The following is a 23,138-nucleotide window of genomic DNA, read 5'->3' as shown; positions in this document are numbered from 1 at the left end:
AAGCACGCTGACTCACACAGACACACACACATGTATACACACATACCTATCTTTGTTTAGCAATTAGACCATTAGTAATTTGTGTTTTATACTTTATTATATTCATAATAAATGTTTTTCTTTCACAAATGTTTTTCCATTAATGTTGCATAAGTGAATTTCGCCAACCTCTACACTGTCAAGAACCCCATATCTTTCAACTTAGCTAACTATCTATATGGTAATTTTGGTTATAGTTATTAATTTAATTGTTAATCAGAGTTCCAAATTTGTAGTTAGAACCTTTATGAGACTTAATCAATAAATTGGCTATCTTTTCACTTCCTTTGAAGGGTGAAATTCGAGGTAACTTTAATCAATTAAAGTTATTATTTAATATTAATAATAAAATATTAATATTTAATATTTTTATCTTGATAACCAAATTTATTGAATGCGAAACACACCATTTTATGGTATCACGCTTGATGCATCATGGCACAACAACTGGAACCACCGATGATGGCTGGAACGATGGAGCTGAACCTGGTTCGGCTGTAGTTGTGGTAATGGTTGATTTAGTGGAGCCTGATTCTGCATAACCAGAGCCTGCTTCTTCTCCATCTTCTTATTATCCACCAGTTGTATTTGATTGAGTTTTCTGAGGGTCTCTGGTCCTGATCTTTCTGGTCATGTTCCTTTTTCCTATACAGCACCACTTGATGGGCTATATGATCCGTATAGACACCCTTTGCCATGCTTCAAGACCAACCACCTCTGCCAGTTTGCTCCTCACTGATAGGGCAACCCCTTCTGTATTCTGGCTGGCTCAAAATTGACTGCTCCATTTGATTCAAATTCGGGTTATTTCCTGTGATATTTCTCCACACTTGATGAGCTCTCGACACATAGGCCCTCGGGTTTTCTTCCTGTCCCAGTGGTTCAATAAAAATGTTGTCAGGATGTACATTTGTCGGAAATGTCTCTTTCAGCGCTCTCCACGCTCGACCTCTATTTGCAGAAAACAGCTCTGAATCATTCACAGCAGTTCCCACATATCGATTAAGTCCAGCTTTCTGTAGAATTTCTCCCATAGCATGAACTCCAAGGAGATTAGCCAAAAGTCTCTTAATATCTCCAATGGCAGGTTGTTCTCCCACCATAATCTCTTCCAACTTCGAAATCCAAGAATGTGCTCCATCTTGAAGAGTAGGTAACTTCTCAAGTATGTTTGACATATCTGTACTCTGCCAAGGCTTATACTCCAAACTCTGCCCTCGGATGACCACTGGAAACATCTTCTTGAGTGTCAACTGTTTTCTTGAGCGCAATGCATTTTTCATGCCCAATAGTTGGGAGCCTTCTTTCTGCAGCTCTTCCTTCCGTATCTGCAACTCCTCTAACTGGTTCACCAGTGTTCTTTGTCTTTCTGGACTACTAGTTTTTCCCAAGTCATAGGAGCATCGGTCCATACTTCTTTCGACCTCTCTTAAAGTCCTCCGTAAGTCCTCTTTTATTTCAGTACTGGATGTCGCAGGACAAAACCTTCTTGAAGATGAAGGAGTCCTGGTCTCCAAATCTTCATCGTTGTCTCCATTCTCACTGTCATTAGTGGTATCATCTCCTCTCTTTTCCATCCTTTCCTTCTCCACCTTCTCATTTTCCATCTTTTCCTTCTCCACCTTCTCATTTTTTTTTTTTTCAATCAATCAACCAATTAACCAATCAACCAACCAATCAATTAAACAATTAACAAATCCGTCAACTAACCAATTAATCAATCAATAAATCTATCAATCAATCAATCAATCAACTAACCAATCAAACAATTAACAAATCAATCAATTAACCAATTAATCAATCAATCAATCAATCAATCAACCAACCAACAAATTAATCAATTCATGTATTAAAACCATTAAGACACCACAGCCAATAATAAAAATGAAATTGATTTGCCAACTCCAAAGGAATCAAAAGCTCATTTATGTAATAGCACAACCCAAAGTCCGCTTATAATATTTGACAAAAAGATCACGCGCTCCCACATGTGACTGACTGTCACCAAATGTGCTCTTAGTCGCAGCAAGACAATCACCTAATTATCAACCAATATTCACCTCAAATCATCAAACAGTCACAATAGTGAATCTCCAACACAGCACAGATCAGAATAAGCCACGCACAAACAATAAAACTCACATCTGCAACTGACAGCAGAGTTTAGACCAAACAATCATATTCTATTAATTAATTAAATGCATTAACTGGTCAGTCCGTTGCCAAGCCTTTTATTTATTTATTTATTTATTTATTTAACTGACTACAGCATGTAGTATTTCATGTGTATGTAAGCAGATGAATGTGCTCTATTAATATTCTTATAATAGTTTATAAATGAAAGCAGGTTAAAATGTGTATCAACAATAATAACTATAAATGAGAACACATACAAATATGTAAAATGCAGGTTTTTGCTAAAGAGTTTGTGAATAAACTGTACCGGCCTTGATCAGACTGGAGACAGGAGCTGCACACGCAGGCGTCAGCAAGCCTCAATCTGTGTGATGCACCGGCCTCAATTCCCACTCACCGTAAATGGATAAGGGAAAGAAACAGGCAATAACCCATTAGGTCCTTTGAACAGCATCATAAGCGATTCAGTATGATTTGCACACATTTGCACACGTTATCTGCCAGCATTTAGGTCAATAGATGTTTTTCTCCTTTAAATACCAGTAATAATCCCATACCATGCATCATCAATATATCATTTAGTTTATTTCACTCTAATAATATCTTTAAAGTTCTCAATAGTTTATTATTTATTCACGGCTGTATTAATAACTCAACAGTCCTTTCATAAACCAATATATATCTGTATGACTCTCTGCCTGCACACAGCACATGTGTCAGTCCCAGTGAGGAAAAACAGATATGTTATTCTTATTTATACCAGCCCGTAGTGTAGATGTTCACACTCTTGATACCAGCATATGTGCATTCTCTAGTCAATGCAACCAATTTCCTCTCGTTATCACCTTAAAACAAAATTCTAACTATCTCTCCTTCTATCAAAATTATCATTATCCAGTATTTAAAGTCCAAAATATCAAATTAAACTCAATTTGTTCCCAAATTAAACCCCTAACTAAGCATTGTAGAATTTAATGAAAACCAAATGAAACAAAAAATTTTAGCGGTTAAAGAATTTTTAGAACTACAAACATATCCAATCTAGCTGAATCAAACAAACAATATTATTTCCTAATACTGTCTGCACAATCTCGCTGTCCCACAAACAAACAAACAAACAAACTGTCTTTTTTAGCTTAAACTAAACCCCATTAAAGAATTGTTTTCTGTTGTTTGTTTTTTAAAAACTTTGTGACTCTGCCCCTGCGTCTCACAGGAGGGTGTTAATCACAGAGGTGAGAGCATGAAAGTCTCTCCTCATGTCGCTGTACTCATGTTTTAGAAAATTTACAACCCCCCTTTCTCCCCCTCTTTTCTGAATTCTTTCACACAGGCGGTCTCTCTCTCAGGGGAGCCGAGGAGAGATCCGAAGAAAAACATGGGGAAGGTGGGGGCGAGTGGAGGGAGGGAAAGCTAGACCCACATAATTCATTACGTCCTCTGGAAGAGGCTCATTGTTTTATTTAATACAGAAAGCAAAATATCTTTCCTTATAAGTTATCAAATTTCCCGTTATCAACCACAACCTATATATGTTTATTCAATCATAAAATCTTATTTATTAATCTAAACCACATAGACCAATCCCTGCTGCAGTTTGTCACACACAGCTGGAACACAGTAGTGACCACGCTTCACACACACACACACAGGGTACGGCTGGGAGATGTCTCCCTGTTCATGAACGCACACACATTGCCACACAATGAAAAACACTGCAAATTCAACCCAAAAACACAAACAGCACTCATCTTAAATTCCCCAAAACAACTCATTCATACCATACATTCATATAGCATGCTTTTTGCCGCGCACTTTTCTTTCTTATTCTTTTAAATTTATGCTACCTATGAGATGTAAATATTCGATGAGAGGCTGCACCAAACACTGTTCGTCAACAAATGTTCAGAGTGAGAACATACAATCGAATTTTTAATTCTACAATCTCCAGTTTATTAAACTGACCTGTGGTGAGGTTTTGCGGCCCATTCTAACAGCTCCTCTTCCTGAGGGCTTCTATATCCAGATTCTGCGGCGTCTTTCCCTGATCATCTCTTTGATCCTATTTCTCTCTCATTACTCTGTCCCTTATCACTGTTTACATTTATTTATTCAAATTTCCTGGATCCAGGATTATCCCAATTTTCTCTTTTTAACTCAATTCCTGACTATGTCAAAGCCAACTGTCACGCAGTGACTAATCTACACATGTCTTACCGTTAAGAAGTTGAGGGCCCAATCTTCATTAATCTCGCACAATGTTATTTAGCTCACCTTATCGTTACAATGAAGCTATTCTACACATACAATACATCTCTTGTATTTATGTTATTTCCTTTCTTCACTTTTTATCTTCTCTTATAATAATCCCCCCTTTATTTGCGTTGTGCACTACGCAAATAAAATCAAATTTAGCACGGAACTTCACTTCAAACATCAACACAACATGACATGTCCACAAAAAGAAAAGGTTCTTTACGGTGTGACCAGACAGCAGGCACACAACAGCCTCAATGAACGAACCAGCATCCAGTCAAGTGAGAAATGCTCACCGTGTGTGAAGGTCTTGGAGATGCCGCAGGCCACAGCACGTCCAGAGTTCGTGACGCCAAATTTGTCGTATATTTTAAGCAGCAGTGATGTTGAAGATGATGATGAAGGAATCTCCGCGGACACTGTTCTTGCTTGTATAATAAGGTTTATTACACAGAAGTTACAGGTCAGGGCCGGTGCCTAGCTTACCGGAGACGTTCTCGGCCAATGCAGAAGTCTGAGTCGCCGGTGCCGGACAAGCATTCATATAGGGAACTTGTTTACGCCCAAAACTAGAGATAAAATGACATCATACATAGGGGCATCTAATTCGAAACATGCTTCCTACTTGAAGATGGGAACCTCTCCACCTAACAGGTCAAAGAGCATTCTCAGGAAGAGATAACTAACAAGTAACATATTGTAATAACACTTAGGGAGTCTGAGAGTCCAGAAACCAGGCGCCGCTAGCTGTAAACATGTCATTATGTTTTACACACGTGTCAAAATGATCCATGTTAACTAAATACACCACATCTGTTTGAACAATGACTTTTTATTTCTAAGTTTCACTTTTTAAATTCTATTCTTTTGCTTTTTTAAGTTTGAGGACAAATCGTGACGATAAAAGAAAACGAGAAGGAAACGACTGAAGCTGTTCAGGCGTCTGTTTAAATAACAGATTCAATAAAATGCTTCATTGTGACGTCGCATTAAAATAATAATCACTTGTTTATTCGTGTTGATAAATTACAGCCGAGCAGAAAACTTTCAGTTTTACAGATTTCAAAGTGAAGTTTAACCTTTGACCTCTGTCAGCTTTAAACAAATCTTTATTTAAACACTGTTTCTGCTGCGTCGGGTCACGTGACCTCGACAGATTTCTCTCTGATGTTGAATCCATCAGATAAGACGCCGCGTCGCCACAGAGGTTGATGGGTAAAAACCTCAGGCTGCCTGCAGCTGCGTTCACAGAAACAGTTGAACAGTTTTAGAGCTGTAGTGTTTTTCGAGGTGACTGAAGTCCGACTGACTGCTTCACTAAAACCAACACGCTCCAAGAACCTTCTCCTCCATGTCAGCAGATGGGACATGGAACAAACTAAAAACTCAAAGTAGACGTTAAATAAATGTTTGTCCAAGATGGATCTGTCACTTTGGGTCGTTCACACTTCACCTGTTCATCGTGTGGTGGAAGTTCACTTTGACCCTAAGATGAACTGGTTAGAATTCAAAGGTCAAAGGTCGCGGTCACATTAATGTGAATTGAATCTGTCAGGAACATGTGGGGGACTGAACCTGCTCTGATTGGTGGAGAAAAACAACCACGAGATGTGGTTCAGTTTCCTGATGCAGACGAGAGGAGGTTTTTATACAAGGCTTTTTCACTGTGGATATACGTGGGTACCACGGTGATGGAGGATCCACACAGAGCTGAACAAAAACCTGCTGCCTCCTGACGACACACACACACACACACACACACACACACACACACACACAGACACACACAGACAGACTGGAAACAGCTTCATGTCTTCTCGTCTCTCCAGCTGAAACATTTCAGATTCTCTCAGTAAACAGAAGAAATCTCAGCTCAGTCCTTTCGTCCCCTCGTCCTCTCGTCCCCTCGTCCTCTTGTCCTCTCGATGGACGTGGATCATCAACATCTCTGAGCTGCTCTGACTCTCAGGTTTTTGTGCTGAGGCTGAAACACTGTGTACTTACACATTCGGAGACGCCATCAGACTCAACGTCCGTCCCCAAGGTGAGACCACTCTGTTCATGAGACCAGGGTCAGTCAGTGACTCCAGTCTCAGTTTGAATGTTTTCATTTGAATTCAGAGCCTGAAACTTCCACATTTGAGTCTTAAACTAAATGTAAAAATATCAATGTTGGTTATAAATTGATATTAATATTTAATAAATAAATAGTGTTTAATATTAATGAACTTGTGAAAGACTTAACATTTTAAAATGTGTTGAAGCCAAAGTAGAGCAAAACCATTTAGGAGTTTTAAATATCCAGAGAAATAATACTATATGTTTAATATCAGTTTATAAATATATATATATACACCAATGTTAACAATTTATGTACAAATTATTCAGAAAGTTCCAATTGAACGAGAAAATGGAAAAATGTAAATGTCGTAGAGAAATTGATCAAATAAACGAAAGTAAAAGATTTTTATTGTCAGAAATATAAACATTTATCTGTGATTGTAAAATTCTTCTTTATGCAGATGAAACTAAGTTTGTTTGGACAAAGGCTCATTGTTATAATTATTAATATTTATAAGTAATGACTGATTTTAGATATTGATCAGTGATTCCAGATAAAATCTGAAAATATATTTGGTTTAGAAAATATGGAATCAACTAAAAATGATTTCATTATTATCAGATTATAGATTATTTATTTACAGAGATTCAGATATTTACTGAATTACTGAACAATTTATCAATCTGATTATCAAAAATCTTGTGATATTAATTGTATGACAATAATTATAAACATAATTCAAATTGACCGGTTGTTACCGTATAAATGAATCAAATTGAATTCAGAACCAAATATATTCAATAACCTGTGTTTTATGTAAAGATGTGATAAATGTCTGAATGTGTGGGGGGGCTTCTGTTTCCTGTTCAGATCAGTCCCATGTGCAGCCCAGTCTGTTTGTCCTCAGTCCTCTGGGGCCGGGGGGGTGCCTGGGGCACGGGGGCCCGGCGGTTTGTCTGGCGGCTGGTTTCCGTCCACGGGACGGTGAGATGGTTCTGAATAGTAAGATCCCTCTGAGCACCAGTGCTGCCGCCATGTCCCTGAAGCACAGAACCTTCTACTTCACTGGATTCAACAACGGAACCATCTCCTCCTGTGAGATGAGCAACGTGACGTCCAGCGACAACCACGGTACGAATCCCAGAGTCATGACATGGTCAACGCTGATCACATGGTTTATTTAACACATCTGTCTTTTTCTGTTTGTGTCTCTGATGGTTTCTCTTGTCTCGAAACAGTTGAGTCTTGTGACGGCTTTAATTCAGGTGAGTCACCAAACATGTGGTTCCAAACCATTTTAACCTGTTCCAAACCAGTTCCAAACCAGTTCCAAACCATTTTAACCTGTTCCAAACCAGTTCCAAACCATTTTGAAACCAGTTCCAAACCATTTAAAACTGTTCCAAACTGTTCCAAACTGTTCCAAACCACTTGAACCTGTTCCAAACCTCTCTGATGTTTTCTCTTGTCTTGAAACAGTTGAGACTTGTGAGGACTTTGATTCAGGTGAGTCCCCAAACATGTGGTTTCAACCTGTTCTCAACATTCCAGTGTTCAGAAAGGTTCCGTCTTGTTTCTGTGTCCCGTTCAGAATCCGTCGGGTTCAACTCGTACCTGCTGCTGTTGAACGCAGCTCGAGTGATGTTCACCAAGGCCGTGGCCTTCAGCAGCGTCCTGACCATCAGAGCGCTGCTGGCCTGACCACAGCTCCCAGCAGCTTCCAATCACGCTCTCTGATTGACTGTGTTTACTTTGTTTTACGATTTTTTTGTGACTTGATGCAAATAAAGTTGGTGATTTTCACTTGTTTAATGTTTTGAATTATTGTTCCATTGTCACTAATAAATCTGTTAAAGTAATAAATATTTAAATGTAGAGAGAAATGTATTTATATACAAAAATGATTTATATTTACATAAGTAACTTTTATTTTGAAACTAATTTATGACATTTTATTTACATTAAAATAAATTTAAGATTAATTACTAAAATATATATTTATACAACATTTTTTCGACATGTTTCCTGTGTGAGTGTTATTCATTGAGTTCCTGTTGTGAAGGAAAAAGTCAAGATAAAGGATTTCCAGTTCGAAACTTAAAATCTACCGTTTGTTGTTTTCTGAAGTTGAACAAGTTTAAAAGACGAGGAGCAGGATGTTGTCTGTGGTCACATGTTCGCTGAGTCCGTCTGTCGTTTCCTCTGCAGCTTCGTCAGTTACAAACCACAATTTAACAGTCGACGCTGCAGATAAAGATCAAACACTCGCTCAGGCTGCGTTCAACATCGTGAAATACGCCAACAAACACTCAACACTGTCACTTGATGACAAACTGTCAACAGCAGAGGACGTTTGGGATACTAATGAAACACCAGTTGAATTGTCTTCAGTCCTACAAGCTCCTTTTGTTATCAGGGTAAATCACCATGGTAACTTACACTGAGCAGCTGACCTGCTCCAGGTGAAGTTGGAGAAAAGAGATCAAACAGTATAAAGCTCCGCCCACTAACCATCACTTCCTTTGAACCATGACATCATGTTCTTAGAGGATCTGTGGAGCTGGTGTGGATTGTTCGAGTCTCTGAGGAGGACCAGGGTCTTCAGAGACCCACAAGATCCTTTGAGCTCCTCTGATGAGCTTCTGAAAGATTTAGACTCTCCTTTGATCCTATAAGTAGCTTCAACCTGTGAAATTATATTATTAAATACTAAACATTATAGAGGTAAATGGGGAAGCTATCTGTCCCCCAAATAAATATATTTCATTTCACAGGATGAAGGTGCTTAAAGGATCAAAGTATTAAAGTATCATTCCCTTTGAGGAGAATCCAGATGCTTCAGAAACTCAGAGGAGCTCAAAGACCCGGATCTGAGCTCAGGTGACAAACAAGCAGAAACACTGACACCTGCAGGCCAGACCAGTTACTGTCACATGTAATCACGTGTGATCCACACGTTTGATTTTATGTTTCTCATGTGACTGAGAAGCAAAATTAATTTCTGATGAAGTTCATCTCATTTTCTATATATATATATACGATATATATATATAATATATATAATATATATATATACGTATATATACACGATATACTTCTGTTTATATTTAACATCAGTGATTTCACTGTTTGAACATGTGACCAAACAGGAAACGTCCCATTGTGCTGTTTGTTGTATCCACTTCTGTCCTGAGGGTGGCAGTAATACACAGGTTTACCAACCGAGAAGAAGAAGAAGCAGAAGAAGAAGTTGTTCATTATAACATTTATCTCTTTAAATCATTTTTATTAAATATTACTGACTTCCGACGGCGGAGCTTCAGTGGGACGCAGACCGGAAGTGTTAGCATGCTAGCTGTGTGGCTGTGTGCAGTTAGCTGGAAGACGATGGTGTCGTCGTGTCGCAGATAAAGATTCGAGCGGTGATGAAGCAACAATGTCTTCAGTCCAGTGTTTGAGAGACTTTGTCCACGAGCGACTAACTGCTGCTGCTGAAGAGATCTTCAGAGTCTTTGAACAAACGATCGTCGAGTACGAGGAAGAGATCGATCGACAGAGAAGACTGTTGGACATCGTTTGGAAACCTGAGATAAAGTTACAGGACAGTGAGACAAGCTGCAAGGAGACTAACACAGGACAGGTGAGGACAAGCTGCATGGACTGAGACACTAACAGGACAGGTGAGGACAAGCTGAATGGACTGAGACACTAACACAGGACAGGTGAGGACAAGCTGAATGGACTGAGACACTAACACAGGACAGGTGAGGACAAGCTGAATGGACTGAGACACTAACACAGGACAGGTGAGGACAAGCTGCATGGACTGAGACACTAACACAGGACAGGTGAGGACAAGCTGAATGGACTGAGACACTAACACAGGACAGGTGAGGACAGCTGCATGGACTGAGAACTACAGGACAGGTGAGGACAAGCTGCATGGACTGAGACACTAACACAGGACAGGTGAGGACAAGCTGAATGGACTGAGAGACTAACACAGGACAGGTGAGGACAAGCTGCATGGACTGAGACACTAACACAGGACAGGTGAGGACAAGCTGAATGGACTGAGACACTAACACAGGACAGGTGAGGACAAGCTGCATGGACTGAGACACTAACACAGGACAGGTGAGGACAAGCTGAATGGACTGAGACACTAACACAGGACAGGTGAGGACAAGCTGCATGGACTGAGAGACACTAACACAGGACAGGTGAGGACAAGCTGCATGGACTGAGAGACTCACAGGACAGGTGAGGACAAGCTGCATGGACTGAGACACTAACACAGGACAGGTGAGGACAAGCTGCATGGACTGAGACACTAACACAGGACAGGTGAGGACAAGCTGCATGGACTGAGACACTAACACAGGACAGGTGAGGACAAGCTGAATGGACTGAGACACTAACACAGGACAGGTGAGGACAAGCTGAATGGACTGAGACACTAACACAGGACAGGTGAGGACAAGCTGAATGGACAGAGACACTAACACAGGACAGGTGAGGACAAGCTGCATGGACTGAGACACTAACACAGGACAGGTGAGGACAAGCTGAATGGACTGAGAAGGAGAACTGAATGACGAGACACTAACACAGGACAGGTGAGGACAAGCTGAATGGACTGAGACACTAACACAGGACAGGTGAGGACAAGCTGAATGGACTGAGACACTAACACAGGACAGGTGAGGACAAGCTGAATGGACTGAGAGACTAACACAGGACAGGTGAGGACAAGCTGAATGGACTGAGACACTAACACAGGACAGGTGAGGACAAGCTGAATGGACTGAGACACTAACACAGGACAGGTGAGGACAAGTGAACTGAGCTGGTGAGACAAGCTGAATGGACTGAGACACTAACACAGACAGGTGAGGACAAGCTGAATGGACTGAGACACTAACAGGACAGGTGAGGACAAGCTGAATGGACTGAGAGACACTAACAGGACAGGTGAGGACAAGCTGAATGGACTGAGACACTAACACAGGACAGGTGAGGACAAGCTGAATGGACTGAGACACTAACACAGGACAGGTGAGGACAAGCTGAATGGACTGAGACACTAACACAGGACAGGTGAGGACAAGCTGAATGGACTGAGACACTAACACAGGACAGGTGAGGACAAGCTGCATGGACTGAGACACTAACAGGACAGGTGAGGACAAGCTGCATGGACTGAGACACTAACACAGGACAGGTGAGGACAAGCTGCATGGACTGAGACACTAACAGGACAGGTGAGGACAAGCTGCATGGACTGAGACACTAACACAGGACAGGTGAGGACAAGCTGAATGGACTGAGACACTAACACAGGACAGGTGAGACAAGCTACAGAGGAGGAATGGACTGAGACACTAACACAGGACAGGTGAGGACAAGCTGAATGGACTGAGAGACTAACACAGGACAGTTGAGGACAAGCTGCATGGACTGAGACACTAACACAGGACAGGTGAGGACAAGCTGAATGGACTGAGAGACACTAACACAGGACAGGTGAGGACAAGCTGAATGGACTGAGACACTAACACAGGACAGGTGAGGACAAGCTGAATGGACTGAGACACTAACAGGACAGGTGAGGACAAGCTGAATGGACTGAGACACTAACACAGGACAGGTGAGGACAAGCTGAATGGACTGAGACACTAACACAGGACAGGTGAGGACAAGCTGCATGGACTGAGACACTAACACAGGACAGGTGAGGACAAGCTGAATGGACTGAGACACTAACAGGACAGGTGAGGACAAGCTGCATGGACTGAGACACTAACACAGGACAGGTGAGGACAAGCTGCATGGACTGAGACACTAACACAGGACAGGTGAGGACAAGCTGCATGGACTGAGACACTAACACAGGACAGGTGAGGACAAGCTGAATGGACTGAGACACTAACAGGACAGGTGAGGACAAGCTGCATGGACTGAGACACTAACAGGACAGGTGAGGACAAGCTGAATGACTGAGACACTAACACAGGACAGGGAGAGGCATACTGAGACACTAACACAGGACAGGTGAGGACAAGCTGAATGGACTGAGAGACACTAACACAGGACAGGTGAGGACAAGCTGCATGGACTGAGACACTAACAGGACAGGTGAGGACAAGCTGAATGGACTGAGACACTAACACAGGACAGGTGAGGACAAGCTGAATGGACTGAGACACTAACACAGGACAGGTGAGACAAGCTGCATGGACTGAGACACTCTGAGACACTAACACAGGACAGGTGAGGACAAGCTGAATGGACTGAGACACTAACACAGGACAGGTGAGGACAAGCTGCATGGACTGAGAAACAGACAGTGAGGACGCTGAATGGACTGAGACACTAACACAGGACAGGTGAGGACAAGCTGAATGGACTGAGACACTAACACAGGACAGGTGAGGACAAGCTGAATGGACTGAGACACTAACACAGGACAGGTGAGGACAAGCTGCATGGACAGAGACACTAACACAGGACAGGTGAGGACAAGCTGCATGGACTGAGACACTAACACAGGACAGGTGAGGACAAGCTGCATGGACTGAGACACTAACACAGGACAGGTGAGGACAAGCTGAATGGACTGAGACACTAACACAGGACAGGTGAGGACAAGCTGATGGACTGAGACACTAACACAGGACAGGTGAGGACAAGCTGAATGGACTGAGAGACTAACACAGACAGGTGAGGCAAGCTGAATGGACTGAGACACTAACAGGACAGGTGAGGACAAGCTGAATGGACTGAGACACTAACACAGGACAGGTGAGGACAAGCTGAATGGACTAGAGACACTAACACAGGACAGGTGAGGACAAGCTGAATGGACTGAGACACTAACACAGGACAGGTGAGGACAAGCTGAATGGACTGAGACACTAACACAGGACAGGTGAGAAAGCTGCGGACTGAGACACTAAGACAGGTGAGGACAAGCTGAATGGACTGAGACACTAACACAGGACAGGTGAGGACAAGCTGCATGGACTGAGACACTAACACAGGACAGGTGAGGACAAGCTGAATGGACTGAGACACTAACACAGGACAGGTGAGGACAAGCTGAATGGACTGAGACACTAACAGGACAGGTGAGGACAAGCTGAATGGACTGAGACACTAACACAGGACAGGTGAGGACAAGCTGAATGGACTGAGACACTAACACAGGACAGGTGAGGACAAGCTGAATGGTAAGTTACACAGACCTGCTGCTGCCTCCTCACCAGCAGGGGGCAGCAGCATGTGGTGCCACACACAGTGAAAAGAAGCTGCTCATCCACATGTCCCTTCTTTCTCTGTTCCAGTTTCAGGCCGCCGTCCTCCAGAGCTTCCACAGCAACATGTCTGTAAGGAGGAGGAGCTTCTCACTGACCAGGAGAGGAACCCCAGTCTGGACCAAGAGGATCCAGAGCCTCCACAGATTAAAGAGGAGCAGGAGGAGCTCTGCACCAGTCAGGAGGGAGAGCAGCTTGTACTGAAGCAGGAGAACGATACCTTTATGTTGACGTCTCCTTATGAGGGAAGTGAGCACAGCGAACCAGAACCAATCAGTGAGCAGCAGCTCCTCTCTCACATCTCTCCTGGAGCTGAGAGCCAAGATCAGAGAGGAAGTGAGCATGTGGACCCAGGATCAACTCGAGATGAAGAGTCCCAGAGAAACAGCTCTGCCCCAACACAGAGTCACTGCAACACTCACTCAGGGAGAAGGTCTTCAGCATGTGACACTTGTGGAAAAGCTTTTCGCAGTAACTCTGACTTGAAACGACACATGAGGATCCACACAGGTGAGCGGCCGTTTTCTTGTGAAATATGTGGGAATATATTTATTCAGAAAACCAACTTGCAACAGCACATGAGAATTCACACGGGTGAGAAGCCGTACCTCTGCAAGAGATGTGGGAAAAGGTTTAGACAAAACTCAGCGTATAGAATCCACGAAAGAATCCACACGGGTGAAAAGCCGTATACTTGTAACATCTGTCGCAGGAGATTCAGTCAGACCTCACACTTAAAGAGTCACATGAGGATTCATACAGATAAGAGTCAAGTGTTCCCTCCCTTTTAACTCTGTGTTTGGTCTCCTCCCCTCCTGAGGGACTGGCTGCGTTCACCTGTTTGCTTACATCATCACATTGTCATTCAACAAAATGTATATTATATATTATTTTATATAATATGAACATGTCATAACAGACACTTTTTTAAGTCTCTGCCTGAGGACGAACACTGAGCTGCAAACGTTTGGACATTCTTACGTTCATGTATTTTTCTGCATAAAAGTATAAATAAATGAATGTTTACATATGAATAATGTTTGTATTTTTTTAAAGAAATCACTTCCTAATGATGTTTTGTGCTTTAACTCAAGGTCTCTGCTCCTCCGGCTGTTTGACATGTACGAGTAACTGACATGTATTTCGTGGTTGGACGTTCTTCAGTGTTGCATCAGGGACGTTTTTCAGACTTGTTGTTCACTAAGTGAAGTGAAGACGAGTCTCTGTCCCCTCTGATGAGGATCTGTCCTCAGAGGGGACATGAAGACTGAAGAAAAACTGTTAAAGCCCGACTTGATATTATTGACGTATCACAGATGAATCAGCATCAACTAATAAACAGATTTTACTCCCACATATTGTGACACTGTAAAATGTTCCACATCTTAAAAACCATGAATGTGTTTGTGATGTTTGTTAAAATATTCTTATCAGATTTGTTTGTTCATTAAACTGATACAAATAAATATTGGAGAACGTTCTGGAAGGAAGATGTGAATTTTGTTCCCAGAACAAAGTTTCGAACGTGTTCAGACGGAGAGAAGGGAACTGATGCTGAACCTTTCACAATTACAGTTTGGATTCATGTGATCTTATATAAAGAAGTGCTGCAGAAAAGGTTTGATTTATGCTTCAATATCTTAAGAGAACAAAACTGATTTCTTTATCAATCAATCAAATCTTATTTGTATAGCCCATATTCACGAATCCCAGTTTGTCTCATGGTCGTTAACAAGGTGAGACGTCCTCTGTTCTTAACCCTCAAGAGTCAAACTACTAAAACCTTTAACAGGTAAAGAAGGTAGAAACCTCAGAGACACACGTGAGGATCCGTCTCCCAGGACGGACACAAGTGAACAGATGTCACGTGGAACAGAGAACATCAGAGAGATCAGAGTATTTACAGCTTTGATTAGAATAAACACTTTGTAGCTGAAGGTCAATGAACTGATGGATTATTGTCAGTAATGGTCGAGTATCTGAGGAGAAATATTATATATCAAGAAGTCTTGTTGTGATCATAGTCTACGGTCATGATCCACCATCAAGATCAGGATCCACCATCAGCTGCCACCTCGGTCGTGGTCCACTACCACTATCAGATGCCAGCACGATACAGAAGCATCATACTGGATCCACCATTACGATCTCTGATACGCGATCCACAGATCATAATCCACGATGTGGATCTGCGGACGATAAGGCAAAGGGACTCCGGGGAAGAAGTCAAGTCAGTAACATGTATTGATGGGATATGAATTACTTTGATGAGATAACGATTGAGAAGAGGAAGGAGAAGCTGGAAAGAGAAGCTCCGTGTGTCATGTGTCCCCCGACCTTCTAGACCTACAGCAGCAGAACTAAGATCAGGTCTAAGACAAACCTGGACCGGCTCTAACTATAAGCTTTATCCAAAAGGAAGGTTTTAAGTCTACTCTTAAACGTACATTTATGTTTTCATGTATTCTTACTTATCCTCTATTTTGACAATTTAAAGTTACATATTTACAGTCCACACTCAGTACCAGTGGGTGGCAGTAATGCACCATAACGTTGTTTGCTTATTGCCATAAAACACCAAGAAGAAGATCGTCACAGTGTGACTCTACTAGAGAAACAGATTTAATGATTTATGGACTGAGACACTAACAGGACAGGTGAGGACAAGCTGAATGGACTGAGACACTAACACAGGACAGGTGAGGACAAGCTGAATGGACTGAGACACTAACACAGGACAGGTGAGGACAAGCTGAATGGACTGAGACACTAACAGGACAGGTGAGGACAAGCTGAATGGACTGAGACACTAACACAGGACAGGTGAGGACAAGCTGAATGGACTGAGACACTAACAGAGGACAGGTGAGGACAAGCTGAATGGACTGAGAGACACTAACACAGGACAGGTGAGGACAAGCTGAATGGACTGAGACACTAACACAGGACAGGTGAGGACAAGCTGAATGGACTGAGACACTAACACAGGACAGGTGAGGACAAGCTGAATGGACTGAGACACTAACAGAGGACAGGTGAGGACAAGCTGAATGGACTGAGACACTAACACAGGACAGGTGAGGACAAGCTGAATGGACTGAGACACTAACACAGGACAGGTGAGGACAAGCTGAATGGACTGAGACACTAACAGAGGACAGGTGAGGACAAGCTGAATGGTAAGTTACACAGACCTGCTGCTGCCTCCTCACCAGCAGGGGGCAGCAGCATGTGGTGCCACACAGTGAAAAGAAGCTGCTCATCCACATGTCCCTTCTTTCTCTGTTCCAGTTTCAGGCCTCCGTCCTCCAGAGCTTCCACAGCAACATGTCTGTAAGGAGGAGGAGCTTCTCACTGACCAGGAGAGGAACCCCAGTCTGGACCAAGAGGATCCAGAGCCTCCACAGATTAAAGAGGAGCAGGAGGAGCTCTGCACCAGTCAGGAGGGAGAGCAGCTTGTACTGAAGCAGGAGAACGATACCTTTATGTTGACGTCTCCTTATGAGGGAAGTGAGCACAGCGAACCAGAACCAATCAGTGAGCAGCAGCTCCTCTCTCACATCTCTCCTGGAGCTGAGAGCCAAGCTCAGAGAGGAAGTGAGCATGTGGACCCAGGATCAACTAGAGATGAAGAGTCCCAGAGAAACAGCTCTGCCCCAACACAGAGTCACTGCAACACTCACTCAGGGAGAAGGTCTTCAGCATGTGACACTTGTGGAAAGAGTCGGTCAGAACATTCACTTCTGGCAACACGTCATCATCCACACAGGTGAGAAGCCAGTTGTGAGCAAAACATGTGGGAAAAGTTTCACACTTTCAATTTCCCTGAAGGATCAAATGAGTCCCACAGGTGTTAAGTCGTATTCTTGCAAGAACTGTGGAAAAGCTTTTATCAGAAAGTCTCATTATCCACACAGGAGAGAAGCCGTATTATAAAAACATGTTCAAAGTTTCAATCGTGTTACTGACCTGAAGTTTCACACCAACACCCACACAGGTGAGAAGTCGTGCATCAGCAACACGTGGGAAGAACCTTCATTCATCCAGCTTCAATAAAATGTCAGAGTAGAAACCACACGATGAAAAGTTGTTAACTTATTGATTGAGAGTTTTCACTGGTGAGAAACCACATCACATCCCTGCAGCCTCCAAAACATCGGAATCGCTGTAACAATCTTAAACATTAAAAACCTTTTGCTAAACAACTACAGCTACTGTGCTGATAAAGATCATTCAGATGTTTGTTTTTAAAAATCATGGATATTAAATGTTCCATGTTGGTTAATCAAGAAAATAAATGACGTTTTTGCTTTGAATCATTTAATGTTTTTATTACTTCTTAGTCAGTTACTTTACTTCATAGTTAAAAGTTTAAGTTACGGCACTGAAAAATCATTTCATACAAACACAGTATGGCGTTGTCATGACGACGTACACTGTTGTATTTACAGCACATTAAAAGACTTTATTTAAAAAAACTTTAAAGTGGAAATAACTGTTCCAGACACTCTCTGATCTGAAAGGTTCTCCACAGATGAAGAAAGTCCCGGAGACGGACCTGGACGAGAGGAGGTCGGACCTCCTCTCCTCCACAAGAGGAGGTCCGACCTCCTCTGGTCGGACCTCCTCTCGTGGAGGTCAGATCTCCTCTCGCGGAGGTCGGACCTCTCGCGGAGGTCGGATCTCCTCTCGTGGAGGAGGTCGGATCTCCTCTCGTGGAGGAGAGGAGGTCCGACCTCCTCTGGTCGGACCTCCTCTCGTGGAGGTCAGATCTCCTCTCGCGGAGGTCGGACCTCTCGCGGAGGTCGGACCTCACGAGAGGAGATCCGACCTCCTCGTGGAGGTCCGACCTCCTCTCGTGGAGGAGGTCGGATCTCCTCTCGTGGAGGAGAGGAGGTCCGACCTCCTCTGGTCGGACCTCCTCTCGTGGAGGTCAGATCTCCTCTCGTGGAGGTCGGACCTCCTCTCGCGGAGGTCCGACCTCCTGAACTCATAAAGATATTTGATGATTCCTTTGCGTTGGAGGTTTTTTTAGGTCGCAGGTGAATTTGGCTTCAGAAACAGGTCACATCACTTCTGCTGTTTCCTTCCTGCTGCTACAGAAACTAAAAACTCCCAGAGTAGTTTTTATCTGAGAGGAGGAGCCATGGCCCTGATCATCTGCATCATCTTCCTCATCTTCATCATCTTCATCATCAGGATCAGGGCCAGACTCCACTCTCTGCTGCTGTGGGACAAGAAGGTGAAGAAGGACCAGGAATCACTGAGCGACACGTCAACATCTGGAGTTGGCTCCAGTCTGAATTCCTGCTGGGCCTCGACCCCCACCTGCTGGTGATGCTGCTGTTTAGTGTGTGTTGCTTTGTAAGGGTGTGCAACAGGGATCCATTTAAGGCCTCTTCTGTTCACACTTCAATAATTCCTCTGTATGCAGATGATACTGTTTTATATCGTAATCTCTGTTTCCTTCCTCAGTGTGATTTCCTCTGTGTCACTGTGTTTTGATTGGGAGGGAAATGATCTGGTCTAGCGGCTGACATCTGTCCGTCAAATCGTACTTCTGACCTTCTGCGTTAATCGGAGCGATTTTCCTGCGATGTTCATCAACCTGAGATGAAATGTTGATAACTGAGGTCATTGATCATCCGACTTCCACTTCTCAGAGCATCTGCAAATAACTGGAGGAAACCTATCCTATATTTAGTTTTGGTTTCTGTCCGACAGCTTCCAGGCGACAGAACCAGAAGAGGATCATGGGATACTGAAGACAAACAAACGCATTAGACGTGTCTCAGAAGTGGACAGTTTGTCTCCGGAGACGTGACGGCTGTGTGATGGAGGAATCAGTCGACTGTGACGTCATCGCTCAGAGCTGCTGGTGAGTTTCTCCTCAAACTTCTTAACGTGAAAAACTAACGCTTGTGTTGATTTTGATAAACTGCACGAGAGTAGAAAATGGACGATGAGTAAAATCTGACAGAAGATTATAATCTTCAGTAATGTTCCGTATATGATTTGAATTTGAGCTCTACCAGTCAAACTGGGAAAACAGACAAGAGAAATGTGTAAAAATATGGGATGATGCAGACGGAGGATTAGGAAACTGATGACGGGTTCGACCAAAGTTAAATACAAAATAATGAGCCTGCTTTCTCTCGTCAGTATTTGTCACAGTGTGTGTTAGAGTGTGAATAATCAGGGAGCAGGAAAACTTTATTTCAGCCGTGGAATCAAACTGACGGTTGAAACTGGTAAGACATTTCGTTTGTTTAATGGTTTCACACCTTCATGTCGATAAAGCTTCTTAATCTGTGTTTTTAAATTAGACTCTTTTCTTTTGTATAGTTTAACTGAGCCTGGACTCACTGAGCACTGTCCAGTAGAAACCTTCTGTGACAAATGTACAAGATTCGATGAATTTAACAGTTAAACATGTACAAATCAATGTTGTTTTAGTTGTATTACTTACATTTTCACCAAAATACAAATTCACAGGAGATAGAAAGGTGAGAAAAAGTTGAGGACCATCAATTCCACAGACATGAAGAAAATCATATCTAAGAATCTAATGAATTCAAACATTTGGCAGAAAGAGACAAAAATATGAACTTGTCGTTGATATGAGGTTTGTGTGTTGGTGAGAGGTTTGTGTGTTGGTGAGAGGTTTGTGTACGGGTGTGAGTGTTGGTGTGTATGGATCTGGGAACAAACTGATCTTCAGTGGTGGAGTGAGGCTGCTGGTGTCCTCAGGTCTGTAAATGAATTCATAAATGTTTATTATGACCATCGGTCATGAACGTGAATCACATATTGAATCAAACCGTCTGTCACAGCCACAGTATGAGTAAAGTTTTAGTCAAAGATAACTCAGTCCAGTGTGCGACTGGTTTTTGTTTAGCTGTGTGTCTGTGTGTGACTGGTCAGGGCGGATACACAACTGTGTTTGGAAGTGGAACAAAGCTCACTGTTTACACCAGTAAGTAATACTACTATATAATATATATATATATATATATATATGTGTGTGTTATGTAATATTCTGGTGACCACAGTTGTTTTACAGCAGCAAGTCAGATCATGAGATTCATTCAACTTCATAATTTATTGATCTCTGTCATTAACAAATCCAGGATTATGTTTTTATCTGAGATTAATGTTCATCTGAAAACATATGATTTCTATTGGAAGTGACATTAAACTACGTGTTAACAACAGTAAGTTTAATTCTTCTGAACTCTGAAGAATCGCAGTGAGAATCTTAAAATAAAGAATCATAACCGTAATAAATTCATCAACCAGCAAATATCACGAAACATTTGATTCTTTACTGCTCATTAATATTCACATGTTAATTATGATCCAAATGTTCCGACGCAGCTTCGAGTGACTGAGCATTGAGGTGATGTAAACGTGTTCTCGTGAGGGTTTAAGAGGATTTATGGAAGTGGAACCAGATTCATTGTCGAACCCAGTGAGCACTGGTATAGATTATAAATATGACTCTGTGGGCATTTTACAATATTTTATAGATATATGTAAAATATCTGAAATACTTTGCGTAGTGGCTCCATTGTAGTAAATCTATCATCTATATTAAATTCAACGATGAAAACAGAACCTTGTCGTATATAAAGATGAGAAACCGACTGGTTTCAATCATTGATATTTTCTGTAAAGGAGGTTTGTTGAGGAGGTCCCAGCTGAGTTTGTGTTGTGAGGTTTCATGTTGTGTGAATACTGGAGGTTCATATAAGATCGTGTTTGGAAGTGGAACCAGATTAATCGTTGAACCCAGTGAGTATATATAGATTATATACATATATATATATATACATCCCTTTATACGGAGGATCGTTAACACAAACTCTTCTATGTTTTAATACATAAAATCAATAATACATCTCGTTCAGTGTCTGTACTGTCACAATTAGCGTTTAACATATAGCACACTATAGTAGAATTATTCTTTATGGAAAATAGTTTCAAATCTTCAAATTCTGATCAGTTTAAAGTGTGAAAGTAAAGATGAAGTGTGGTTGAAGGTCCCAGCTGAGTTTGTGTTGTGATGTTTCATGTTGTGTGAATACTGGAGGGTTTAAGATCATCTTTGGAAGTGGAACCAGATTAATCATTGAACCCAGTGAGTACCGATATAGATTCTAATATTATTCATATAGAACTTTATTTAAAACAATGTGTTGTGCAGGAAAACAAACAAAAACAAAACAACGGATGATTGGACAATAACTGAGAGCAGAAAAATCAATCCTGTGATTGTGTCGAGAGAAATAATCAATCAATCAAATCCTTGTTTGGTTTCTGTACTGGACAGTAAATATCAGAAGTTTGATGTAGAATATGTTTAATTTGATTATATTTAGTTTAAAGTTGATATTTTTTTATGAATGAAGTTTAGTTCAGATCATGTCACAGCTGAGTTTGTGTTATGAAGCTTCATGTTGTGTGACTGGTGGAAATCAAAAGATGATCTTTGGAAATGGAACCAGATTAAACGTTGAACTCAGTGAGTACTGATATATAAATATAATGTATATCCAGAAACACAAAGTATTATATATATATATATATATATATATATATATATATATATATATATATATAAAGTGGAACCAGATTAAACGTTGAACCCAGTGAGTATCGATATAGATTAAAATATATCTGTATGAACCATCTTTAATATAACACATAAAATCATAAATTCATCAACTATCCAACAGCATCATAAGAATCAAGATCGATGATCTCTGATCATCTGATGTATAAATATAACAAGATTGAACATTGAACCCAGTGAGTACTGGTATAAGTTATACACATCCTTTATATGAATAATCTAAAAGAATAATAAATATATCTAGTATTAACAATGTTACTTTATTTATAGTCTAAATGGAAAATGTATTTTTTTAAATGAAGTTTGGCTGAGTTTGTGTTATGAAGCTTCGAGTTGTGTGACTGACGCAAATCAAAAGATGATCTTTGGAAGTGGAACCAGATTAAACACTGAACTCAGTGAGTACTGATATATAAATATAATGTATATCCAGAAACACAAAGTATTATATATAAAGTGGAACCAGATTAAACACTGAACTCAGTGAGTACTGATATATAAATATAATGTATATCCAGAAACACAAAGTATTATATATAAAGTGGAACCAGATTAAACACTGAACTCAGTGAGTACTGATATATAAATATAATGTATATTCAGAAACACAAAGTATTATATATAAAGTGGAACCAGATTAAACACTGAACTCAGTGTAGTAAACACTGAACTCAGTGAGGACTGATTATACACG

At 41.4% G+C, this 23,138-nt stretch overlaps 1 protein-coding gene across 2 annotated transcripts; it reads left to right on the top strand.

The window, feature by feature from the left end:
* The first annotated feature begins 9,690 nt into the window (after positions 1 to 9,690).
* LOC118117472 (zinc finger and SCAN domain-containing protein 12-like) lies at positions 9,691 to 15,289 on the top strand. Of its 2 annotated transcripts, XM_047341923.1 has the most exons (4): positions 9,693 to 10,090; positions 10,123 to 10,133; positions 13,840 to 14,319; positions 14,904 to 15,289. In XM_047341923.1, exons 1-4 carry the CDS (start codon positions 9,930 to 9,932, stop codon positions 14,942 to 14,944), a joined length of 693 nt encoding a protein of 230 aa, XP_047197879.1. In that variant the 5' UTR covers positions 9,693 to 9,929; the 3' UTR covers positions 14,945 to 15,289. The 2 variants fall into 2 exon arrangements, with proteins under 2 accessions (XP_047197878.1, XP_047197879.1); XM_047341922.1 differs by lacking the exon at positions 14,904 to 15,289 and having other exon boundaries at positions 9,691 to 10,090; positions 13,840 to 14,843.
* The last annotated feature ends 7,849 nt before the right edge of the window (positions 15,290 to 23,138 follow it).

The sequence above is a fragment of the Hippoglossus stenolepis genome, chromosome 11 (assembly GCF_022539355.2).
Source record: "Hippoglossus stenolepis isolate QCI-W04-F060 chromosome 11, HSTE1.2, whole genome shotgun sequence".
NCBI lineage: Eukaryota > Metazoa > Chordata > Actinopteri > Pleuronectiformes > Pleuronectidae > Hippoglossus > Hippoglossus stenolepis.
Note: the sequence above shows the minus strand (reverse complement) of the source record. Positions and strands in the feature narration are given on the sequence as shown.